The sequence below is a fragment of the Salvia splendens genome, chromosome 21, assembly GCF_004379255.2.
Source record: "Salvia splendens isolate huo1 chromosome 21, SspV2, whole genome shotgun sequence".
Classification (NCBI taxonomy): Eukaryota; Viridiplantae; Streptophyta; class Magnoliopsida; order Lamiales; family Lamiaceae; genus Salvia; species Salvia splendens.
The window spans coordinates 3,013,120-3,024,612 of record NC_056052.1 but is presented as its reverse complement, the minus strand read 5'-3'; the positions used below and the strand labels follow the sequence as shown (position 1 = coordinate 3,024,612).

The 11,493-nt window shown below is 40.1% G+C and overlaps 1 protein-coding gene across 3 annotated transcripts; it reads right to left on the bottom strand.

Moving 5' to 3' along the window:
- Positions 1-681: 681 nt before the first annotated feature.
- LOC121783778 (crossover junction endonuclease EME1B-like) lies at positions 682-7,743 on the bottom strand. Of its 3 annotated transcripts, none has more exons than XM_042181956.1 (14): positions 7,408-7,743; positions 7,067-7,198; positions 6,691-6,822; positions 6,201-6,356; positions 5,972-6,075; positions 5,299-5,487; positions 5,032-5,185; positions 4,776-4,885; positions 3,945-4,120; positions 3,577-3,640; positions 3,357-3,475; positions 2,704-2,793; positions 1,937-2,051; positions 682-1,626 (listed from the first exon to the last, which is right to left on the bottom strand). In XM_042181956.1, exons 1-14 carry the CDS (start codon positions 7,694-7,696, stop codon positions 1,456-1,458), a joined length of 2,001 nt encoding a protein of 666 aa, XP_042037890.1. In that variant the 5' UTR covers positions 7,697-7,743; the 3' UTR covers positions 682-1,455. The 3 variants fall into 3 exon arrangements, with proteins under 3 accessions (XP_042037890.1, XP_042037892.1, XP_042037891.1); XM_042181958.1 differs by having other exon boundaries at positions 6,691-6,816; XM_042181957.1 differs by having other exon boundaries at positions 7,067-7,192.
- Positions 7,744-11,493: the final 3,750 nt, after the last annotated feature.

Genomic DNA, 11,493 nt, shown 5'->3' with positions numbered 1-11,493 from the left:
CCTTTCGTCCACGATTAAAAGTCTTATTTACTCTTAGCATGGGTTTCCTAAATGGAAAATTACTGCAAAAACTACTGAATATAGTCAATTTCTAATCATTCCCACAACTTTAAAAATAATTTTTACAATTGTCCCATAGCCATAAATCAGGTCTTCACTGTTATGAATAGTCCGTCTTTGAGCAATTTTTCTATCATAGTATCCAAAAAGTACTTACTTATAATTGCTGAAGATATGTACATCAAAAGATGAAGATATTCCAAAAATTTTGGCAATAGGATAATTAAACTGTATAATTAGCTATTTTTAAAGGTTACATACTGACAAAAATTTACCGAATCAAACTTTATGGTTTTTTGACAAAAATTTGACCTTTATTAAATGATTGAGTGTATTATGAACACAACATGCGAGTGAAATATAAGTTTCACTTTCTAATAGAGTGAAGTGAATTTCATTTTTATAGTGGAAGAAGAATATTGGGTAGCATGAATATGGAGTTCACACACCATACGTAAAATTTGCACAACTAATGGCCATCATAATTCGTGATTTATATAACCAATTGAAAGAGAGATGAGATCCTTTCTCTTCTCCTCAGTGCCCACCTAAATTTGGTCCTACTACTTCATTGCAGTTGGGACCAATTTGAATTTGTGTATGATATAAACTTCTTAGATACAACGAATATCTAATTAAATACTTGCAATAGTCATATTTTACTTCCGATATTACAACCAACCCCAGCCTGCACTGTTTTAATAGAAAAGTAAACAGTAATCCACAGTCACAACATATATATAAACTCTGAGTAACTTTACTACTATAGTCACCCCTCCTACAGTGCTATTGGAGTAAAAAATAAACAGAAACTGCTGAAATGAATAATCCCATAATGTCACTTTCTAAGTCAAAAGCCCTTCCTCACCACTCAAGCAAGCCCTGTTTAAAGCAGGTCAAAGCATTCTCTTTACTCAGCAAATAGTATAACCAGACTATATTCTCTCAAGGGGGAGGGGGGTCCACAGCCAAAACTGTTGTCACTTGCCTGCCAGCCTGTCCTCTGTTTTCTGAATCTTGTGTCTCCAAAGAAACCATCACACAGCAGTGTGTGAAGAAACTAGCTTGATCAGTTGGTGGGGTATAACACATGCTTCACTTTGCAAAGCCAAGATGTCTTCTAGTGCAATAGCAGCTCATGGAGAGATGTATGTCTCTAAAGTTACAAGACTTTCCTACAGTGAAGGGTTAGCATCAAACTGATCTTCTCGTTGATTTTGAGCAGCATTGAGTGAGTCTCAGAGGGGCCGTTGTGGGATTTTTGCACTACACAGGGGCCACAGAAGCTAAAGAAAGAGAACATAGATTTGATTTGAATTTTGAAACACATGATCATATACGAAGTTGCTGGCCTCAACTGTTCCCATAATGGATATCTGATCATCGATAGCATCGCTAGAGATTAAAGAAATCAGCCCCATCCTCAACATCGTCTGTCTTGATGTGTCCGGATTGAGCCATAAGGATTCTGTACATTCTCTTAGAACAAACCTCGCCGAGTCGTCTATCATCACCGAGTAAGCCTTCTGTGGTTAAGTCCTTGAGCAGAAATTCCTTCTCGTGAACCTGATAGTTTTTGAACAGATAAATAAGGTTTGCATAACCAAGATAATTAACTGAAAAGCAATACACAAACAGAGTTCTATAACAGTGTTCTTAAACTTTGACGGCCCAAACTTAAACTTTGCTCTGGAAATCTTCAGTATGAGTAAAAAGGAAGCATAATTTACATCAAGTCTTTATTACACTGTCTAGGGTATGCAATTAAGTTCATTTTTCAGAATTTTAGCAGCAATAAATATATTTTTCCAAGTAAATACGGTGAGAGTTTGCATGAAAAGGAGAAAACATTTATTTTCTCATGTGCAAGACTCACAGATTTTCTTGGATCCATGTAAACTCTTAAAAGAGATTTCATTGTAGGATATTTCTTCCATATGGCTATAGCGAACCGTGGCTGCACCTTAGGGATAGCCACCAATACCTTTAGCCTGCATGATGAAATAAACTGTAAATGCCATCCCCTTATCTGACAACAAAACAATAGCAAATGCACGAGCGCACACACGCATGCTACAGATTCAATGAGGGACTTTTGAGTTTAGTTATATTTTTCTTTTGAGTAGAAAAATACAACTTAAAAATTAATAACCCAGTCCGAAAACCTAAGGTCGATAGAGTCAGGTAAGTTTCAAGACTTCGAATCTTTTAACCATAAAAATCTCCAACCAGAGTTACAGCAGGTGCAAGTTAAAGTTCACTGACCGAGTGTTTAGTAATAAGCAGCCTAACTAATCTGATACGCAGCTACCTTTAACCATTACCTCTAGTGAGTACATAGTTAAACATGTCAAGAGAAGTATGCCTAGCCCACAAGCCTAAAAGAGGAAAAGTACAGATTAAAGGTTATACCAATATTTACTTAACCTAAAAACTGACCATATAAGCAAACAGCATGCTCTTGCAAAAGCAAAAGATGACAACTCTATATCTAGCTACAAAGGTGCATGTATTCAAATTTGATCCTATAACACTTGGGGTCATTCCAACACTCTGAAAAAAATATGTATTTATGATACAGAACTTCCTGTGAATGACGAAAAATTAAAGACTTGATCATTTGGTTTGGATGAAAATATTTACCACAAATTTTTCTTAATTAAATTCCTATCAACACAGTCTTTAGGAATAGCAGATCCATTTGCGTTAACTGAAAACCGAGTCAGTCTTTTCCTGCATTAAAAATCAGAGGATATGAGATTAACATAATTATAAGTATAATCCACACTATCGATAGTCAATTTCTACCACTAAATTTATTGGATGCTTTAGAGTGAACGAATTAATTATGCCAAAATTAAAATAATAAGCCTTCTAGAAGAGTTGGTTTGATGCTTATAGTCGTCACACTGTTTTGAAACAACCAAATGATGAATTTTTTGCATTCACTTTGGTTGTACCAATAGAAGTATCACTGCATACTAAACCCATCCTCATATTGAAACTTGAAAGTCATATTGATGCAGACCAGCATGCATACATATACTCCCTCTGTCCCCTTAGAAATGAAACGTTTTCCTTTTTGGGTTGTGACGGTTGTTCCATTAAAAATGAAACGTTTCCTAAAATGGAAACAACATTATCTCTACTTTTTAATCTCTCTTACTTTACTCTCTCTTTATTAACTCACAAAACAACACTGCATAAAATCCCGGGCCGGAAACCAAATGTTTCATATTTATTGGGACGGAGGGAGTATTTTACTTTGCAAGCAAAAATCATCAATTCCGACTCACCTAAATTGGCAATTTGCGAGGCTGCAAGTTAGACCAACCACATGTTCAGCTAATTCAGCTTCATCAACACACTGCCTTGAATGTACTTTAGAAAAATGGGTGGTCAATTTCGCAAAGGCCTAAACAAGAAAATAGGTTTATTCAGTTCAAAAACCCGATAAGATTAATTATGGCACATGAACACCATTCCATTTCTGTCAAAGTATAGTTTTTCAGTAACCTCCTCTACAGCAGGTCGCTTCCAACCAGGGTTGTTAGCAGGGTTCTTGTAATGTGCTTGTTCCCTACACCAGCCACACCATAGATATCTTTAAGTGGATACAACAAGATTGAATTTAAATGTGCACATCATTTAGGGGTGCAATAAAATAAAATTAAATAAAAATTTTAACCGAGAAGGCAATTACATATCTTTCTCTTGTTTTTTCTGATTTTCTTTCCTTTCAGGGGGAGAGGGGACATGCAAAACTCATAATATCAGTAGTTATGATATGTTCAGGTTGTTTATTGTTAGATGTCTTAAATGAATTCCTAATAAAATGACCATGTGAGAAAAAAATGATGCACGCTTTCTTCTACTCTGCTAACCTTTTGTTGATGTAGGCCATAAGCTTATTTGTGACGTAACATACAGTGTGATGAGGATAACAATGTTGAACACTCTGAACATGATCCATCAGGCACTCATTCACGACAAGGTTACACAACTCTTCAGCTTCATATACAACTAGAATATAAGAGACTGTAATTCTTTCAGGAGCAATCTGCCAATACATAATTAGAGTCAATCTTGATTGAATTGGAGTTGCTTAACCTCCAAATCTAACATTAATAATGCTAGGAGTAATAGTCTTATATGACGAGATATATATTAAGTAGGAGTGTGTTGCAGTGATCACCAACAGAATCATAACTAAGGCAACACATGTTTGTAGTGTAAATAAGAGAGTAAGAACATGCTGTTCGGTTTCCAGATTGTATTGAAGATGTGAATGAATCACACACAGATAGGATCATAACTAGAACTAAAGATCAGCAATGTCACTAACATCTTAAGTAACATGGAACTATACTTAACATTCACTTGTAATGCCATCTCAGCATTTTAAAGCAAGCAATTTTCCTTAGCGTTTTAAGCCAGAGTTGCACAGTTAACATTCACTTGCAATGACATCTTTATGATTTCTCGAGTGATGCTAGATATATAGATAATATCGAAAGAAAGGCATGATATCCTGTTTATTCTTGTGGAATCAAGAGCTTAATAAATCAGAAGACGATAGCAAGAAACTAGAGCACGAGAGGGATCAGAAAAGGCAGTGGGGAATCAGAACTAAGAAAACAACATGCTAAAAGTCCAGTATGTACATAGATTTCATGGTAATAGAAGAGCTACTGAGTAGTGAAGCAAATAATTACCAGAGAAACTTCTTCAGGAACAGCCATATTCCATACAATAGTTCTTTCCACTGGATTTGATGTTATCCGATATGAGAGCCCCTTTTCAGCAAATCTAGTGAGAAGATGTCCTATACTAGAAAGTAACAAACTAACTTAGGCACCTAGCAAAATTAATTAACCCGATTTTTTTAAGTATAGAAGTAAAGAAAAAAAAGCAAATAAAAATGCAATCTTTCCAAGAGATTATTATTTGGAAAAAGAACAAATATCCTACCTCCAATTGCTCCTAGTTCAATCACATTTGTGTCAATCTCAGCAACAATGGATTTGAGAGCATATTTACCCTTTTCCCATTTCTGCATTTCCTTCTCCCGTTTCTTCAACTCAGCAGCCTCAGCCTTTGAAGCAGCTTTAAGCAACTTCTCTTGCTATTTAAGATAAATCAAGTAGTGCAGCTATTAACCATCTGGTAACTTCAATAGGGGAAAGAGAGTCATCTCTTATTTAAGATATTAATAAGAGATTGTGTGCAAGGACTTACTTCTTTGAGCCTTTTCTTTTCTTCCATCAGACGAAGTCTTTCCTCCTTGGTTGTTCCCTTTTTTTTCACTGTGTCATTTCTTTTCTTTTTCTTTTTCTCTTTCAAGAAGCATGTATTGTTATCCCGTTGATTCAAAATCTGATCTGTATCGTCTAGTTTACTAGCTTTGTCATCACGACTGACATGTGCCTACATTAGATCTTTATTAAAGCCACTCAAAAGGATAAACACATCTCAAACAGGAGTATTGGAATAAAACCATTTTTTTCAAAAAGGCATAGTAAGCTTCACTATCACTAACACAATTATAGACCTGAGGCAGAGGCAGGACACAATATTAATAATTCACAATTCACAAATGATCCTTAGTTGCTTCAGTATGCTACCAATTTACATATCTGTAGATGGCCATAGAAAATCAGAGAAACAGCAGCAGTAGATATAGCAAATTGCCAAAGGAAGTTGCAGTTGTATTCTCTTAAGTCTCCCAATTCTATCTGCAGAAACTAGACAAGTGTGCTTTACAGGATATGAAGAACAAAAAAGGGAAATTGTGAGGCAGGAGGTATTCATTAATGCAATTTCCCAGCATCAGAGTTTTCAATTTTAAACTATAGAGAGACTCAGGAGAGATATCATTAAGAGCATGAAATTGCATTTCAAAGTAACTAACCTCAGATATGACATCGTCTGATATTCCAGGAATTGAACAGTCTTCTAAGATATGCATTCTAGCTGAGTTCTGTGTGTCTTTCTTTTGATGTAGAAAGGAAGTCCCTGAAAATCAATTATGAGCAACTCAGTGCTTTCTTTTCTTTTCTTCCTCCCTTTTGTGAAAAGAGGTTGGATTAGAGTGACTTTCAATTATATGATAGCATCAAGAAACAGATTGATATCAGTACCACAAGAAAATGACGAGGATCCACCCCATCTCGATGGAACTCCTGTCTCATCTTCCAATCTAGCAGCAAAAGTACTTGCATTATCATCCATAGCTCCAATTCGACCAATATCTTCAGATTCATCATCTGAATCCACACATATCCATCCCTTGATTTCTAAAACAAAAGACATAGATATGATTATAAGAACTGCAAGCTAGGCGCTGCAAGTACATAATCCATGTTAGATTCATTTAGTTGTTTAAGAGTTATTCAGGGAAATTTCTCATATCAAGCAGCCTTAGTGTTTAATTCAAAGTTGTATTATATTAAATGAAGAGATCATGATAAGGATTTCAAACTACTGCTTTGAGAAAATTACAAGATAGTGACCAAGCATAAGCCAAAGCATGTGCTGCTAACAAACAACAAGCACGTAATAGTTCAAAAGAAAGCACATAATACGCAAAGTTGATTCTTGGAATAGCAAACAGGAACAATTTAAACTCACCGCCAGAGTTGTGGTTTGTAACAAACGGACGAGCATCTTCGACAGTGGAGATTCTTGTGTTGATTGCAACCTTAGGTTTCGGAAGTTCAGAAATTGGAGTTTCGGCAACTACAAGTTCCTCAGGAGCTAAACCTTGTGGGATAAAACACGAAATCCGGTAAATGCATAAACAAAGAATCTTCAAGTTGCTTAACAACAGAGCATTGTCTTTACATAAGGATTATGCATAAGGATTTCAAACTACTGCTTTGAGAAAATTACGATAGTGACCAAGCATAAGCCAAAGCATGTACACAAGCATGTAATAGTTCGAAAGAAAGAACATAATGTGCAAATTTGATTCTTGGATTAGCAAACAGAAACAATTTAAACTCACCACGAGAGTTGTGGTTTGTAACAATCGGACGAGCATCTTCGAAAGTTGAGATTCTTGTGCTGATTGCAACCTTAGGTTTCGGGAGTTCAGAAATGGGAGTTTCTGCAACTACAAGTTCCTCAGGAGCTAAACCTTGTGCGATTAAACACGAAATCCGGTAAATGCAGAAACCAAAGAATCTCCAAGTTGCTAAACAGCAAAGCATTGTCTTTACAAAAATAATAACTGTACACCATTCAGATTGAACTCCCTCGATATTTGGTTGCACGCAACTCAAATACCACAATCCAATTACGCCGAACCCTGAATTTTCAGAAATGCGACGGGGACTGGGAAATTACCTGAAAAGGAGGATATTCCTCGAGAGCATTTGACGAAGGACGCATCGGAGAATGGCGTATCGGCGACGAAGGAAGGAGTATTTGACTTGAGTGGCGTGGGGTCATCGTCAATGATGAAGACGGTGGAGTTACTAGGGTTTGAAAAGGTGTCGGTTTTTTGTTTCTTCTTGGATTGAGGGAATGGCGGCGGCGTAGTGAGGTCAATGGCTTCGTCTCGGAGACTCCGGCGATTTCGGCCGGGTTCGGAATCGGTGTCGGAGAGAATGTCGACGGGAATTGGCCGCTGCATTTCGTCGTCAAATCACACTGAATTTTTTTTAGACTAATTTGCTTGCGTTTGCGCGGGATCACAATTGGGCTTCATTGGGTCATTATAAATTTCAAAATTTAGGATTAATAATCAATTTTGAATGTCTATATTGAACTAAGAGCATGAATAACGCTACGGGCCGGGCAGCAAATTGCGAGTTCCGGCCCGTCCCACTCGTTAGACGGACGAGCGGCACGGCCTGGGTCGGTCCCGGGGCCGCGTTCCCGGCCTGGTGACTGTCCCGAGGCCCGGCCTGGGACGGGGTTACGCGACTCGGGACGTGACGCAACGCAACGCAGCCCGACCCAGGGGTATTTGTGTTCGAGCCGGGCCGCAACCGATTTTTATTTTTTATTTTTTTTTAATTCGAAATTTTTTTATAAATACTACTTCATTTTCATACACATTCAACTTCAAATCTCTTCCTATAATTCGAAAAAATGTCTCCTCGTCAAAGAATATTCGAAGATCAAATGTCCCGGGTGTTAGCAGAGGCGCTACCGGCAATCCAAGAAGAAATCAACAACGAAGTTGAACGCTATCAAGCTGCTATTCAAGCTTGGAACGAACAACAAACTCGGGTGCCACGTACCCGGATGTATATTCACCGAGGCCGTGAACTAGCTGCCTTGCGGCTTTTCACGGATTATTTCTGTAGAGATCCGCGATGGAGTGATCAGATGTTCCTTCGCCGGTTCCGGATGCGGAGGCATTTGTTCCTACGCATCGTCAACGCAGTTGTAGCTCATGACATGTATTTCAGCCAAACTACCGATGTTGTGGGCCGGCAAAGTATATCGACGTTGCAGAAATGCACGTCTACCATTCGTCAAACTCGCTTACGGAACTACATCAGATATGTTCGATGAGTATCTTCATGTAAGCGAGCCTACTGGACGAGAGTGTCTCGCTAGATTCTGTCGGGCAGTCATCGAAGCATTCAAGGATACGTACTTGAGAAAGCCAACGACCGACGACGTTAGGAAGTTGGTCGACATGCACGAGCGGGCCCACGACTTCCCGGGGATGCTTGGAAGCATCGACTGTATGCACTGGCAGTGGAAGAATTGTCCAACGGCTTGGAGAGGACAATACACTAGCGGGCACAAGGGCACACATCCCACGATTGTGTTGGAGACCGTTGCCGATTGCAGATTGTGGATCTGGCATGCCTACTTTGGTGTCGCAGGGTCCAACAACGACCTCAATGTGTTGAACGAGTCTCCATTGTTCAACGACTTGTGTGCCGGGCGAGCACCGTCGGTATAGTATAGGGTATTATCTAGCAGACGGGATCTACCCTTGATGGCCCGTGTTCGTGAAGACTATCACAGCTCCGACAACCGATCGGAGGGCAATGTTTGCCCAAAGGCAAAAGGTGGCTCGGAAAGATGTCGAGCGTGCATTCGGAATCCTCCAAGCACGGTGGGCTATCGTGAAGGGAGCGGCCCGTGGTTGGCAGCGGTCACACATCGCCGACATCATGTATCATAATGCATAACATGATCGTTGAGGACGAGCAAGATAACGTCACTTTGTAGAGCGACGATCCGCTCGCCTGCACCGGGAGTGACTACGTTGTCACCGAGCCGCCCGTGCAGGGCCTTCCTCCCAACATCCACAATGTCATGGCCCGTTCAGCTGCGATGCGCCAAGAGGAACAACGCACTCGCCTCCAAGCCGATCTAATCGAAGAACTTTGGACTCGCACCAACGTTTTCCAGCATTGACGATATTTTATTTTATTTTATTTTCAGTTTTAAAATGTCTATGTTGTAATTTTGCAGTATTCGGTGAAATTAAATTTTTCGTGTTATAAATTTCTGGCGTTTTTTATTTTACGTTTAAAATAGGTTGGAGTTGTGAATAGTATCATTTATTAGTTGCGGCCCAAGTTGTGGCCTGCAGGGTTAGAGGAGTTGGGGCCTGGGCCGCAACTGTAGAGGAATGATGACGTGGAGGGGACTTGGGGCCGGAAATGGAGACGGGGTTATTCATGCCCTAAGGGCGTGTTCAGTGACCCTTAGTTGGACATAATAAGGTTCAAATATGTGCATTTATGGTGGTTCGGTGTTCAATAGATATTGGTGGTCGGCCCTCGAGAAACGCTCCGACCCGCCCGCACCGTTGATGCAGCTTTTCCTCAAAATTAAAACACGGAAAGAGGATGATATTACAAATCTGGTCCACTACGGTCATAAAGATTTGGAGAGGAAATGACCATGTTGTCCTTGAAAATTCTGAATTCCTCCCCTCCCGTCGACTACTTTCCCATTTGCAACTTTTTCAATTTTCTTACTTCTCTCTCCCTCTCTCTCATTCCACATCCTTGTGTTTTCTCTCTCCACTTTGCCAGCGGATTGGCGTCGTCTGCTTCAAACTCTCGAAGCTGGCTCCAAGCCGGAGCTCCACTTGGCCATGAGCTCTCCCCCGCCCCTTCCCTCTCCCCGCCGCCGCAGATCCTCATTTCAATGATCCCCTTTATGGAACCAGCAACGGCCATAACCACCACAATCTTCAAATGCTTTCCTCACCAATTTCATCCTCAAATCCAACTCCAATCGGTGGAGAAATTCACATAAATTCCAACAAAAGCATACACACTTTTGCTAGAGCTGAATTTCTACCTTCAATCCTCGTCAAATTCAAGGTTCGCAGAAATTGTCACAAAAATGTTGTTTCTTGTAAAGAAACAGATTTTGTGTAAGAAATTCCTCCAATCAAGATGCGGAAGCCCAAATTTCTCAAGAAAAAAGAGCTCGCGATAATAACGGCTGTGGCCCCTCAACTAGTTTCTTGTCTTTTCTTTGCCCTAGGGCTGGCAAATCGTGCGGATTGGGTCGTTATCGGGTTGACCCGATAACGACCCAACCCAATAAGGTCAAACCCGAACCCAACCTGTTAAGGAAACCCCGAATACGAACACGAATCTGACCCGCCACCTCCAAACCCGTACATGACCCAAACACGATAGCGACACGAACCGCTTTGGGTTGACCCGACACGATAGCAACTCGATATCGACCTGAACACGATAACAACACGAACCACTTTGGGTTGACCCGACACGATAACAGCTGCCAATCTGTAAAAAAACATTCAACTCATTTTTAACAGGTAATCTGCCCAAAGAGTACAGCCGCGCAAGCCGAAGGACGAAAGTGGAGACGGCGGCGCTGAGGCGAGAGGAGGGAGATGTAGGTGCTTCTTCTTCTCTCAATTAGGGGTTTAGAATTTTGGGGACGGATGAAATGGGGGAGAAATAGTTGGGAGTTCCCTTTTCACTGTGGGATGATTTTGAGAAAATAGAAGAGTGAATTGGAGGAAAACTCACGATGGGAGAGCATCTCCCAATTAATTTTTAACAGGTTACCTGCATCCACCCGCATCCGACCCGAATTTTCCGTGTTCTTACTGGGTCAACCCAATAATGACCCGTAACCAATAAGACTTGATCCAAATCCAATTATTTCGTGCGGATTCGTGTCCGATTATCGTGTCGTGTCAAAAATTGCCGGCCCTACTTTACCCCTTGCTTAAGCCCTTCTCTGTAAGTAACTATGATTCAATTGATCAATTCATGGAAAAAGGGGAAAAGGGAGAAGAAGATGAAATTGTATTTGTTCAGAGAATTTGGCTGAATTGATCAATTCATGAAAAAGGGGAGAAGAAGGTGAAATTGTATTTGGATTTTGCTAAACCATGGGGGTAGCGGGTGGAATTTTGAAAATAAAGTGAGGGCAATTTTGTCATCTGCATGGATTTCTTGTGTCAAG

Coding starts and splice junctions, on each gene's coding strand:
- LOC121783778 (XM_042181956.1), bottom strand. CDS start 7,696: ATGCAGCGGCCAATTCCCGTCGACATTCTCTCCGACACCGATTCCGAA. Junction 6,823..7,066: donor TACAAACCACAACTCTCGTG/GTGAGTTTAAAT, acceptor TTATCCCACAAG/GTTTAGCTCCTGAGGAACTT. Junction 4,886..5,031: donor TGAACTAGGAGCAATTGGAG/GTAGGATATTTG, acceptor TTTCTAGTATAG/GACATCTTCTCACTAGATTT.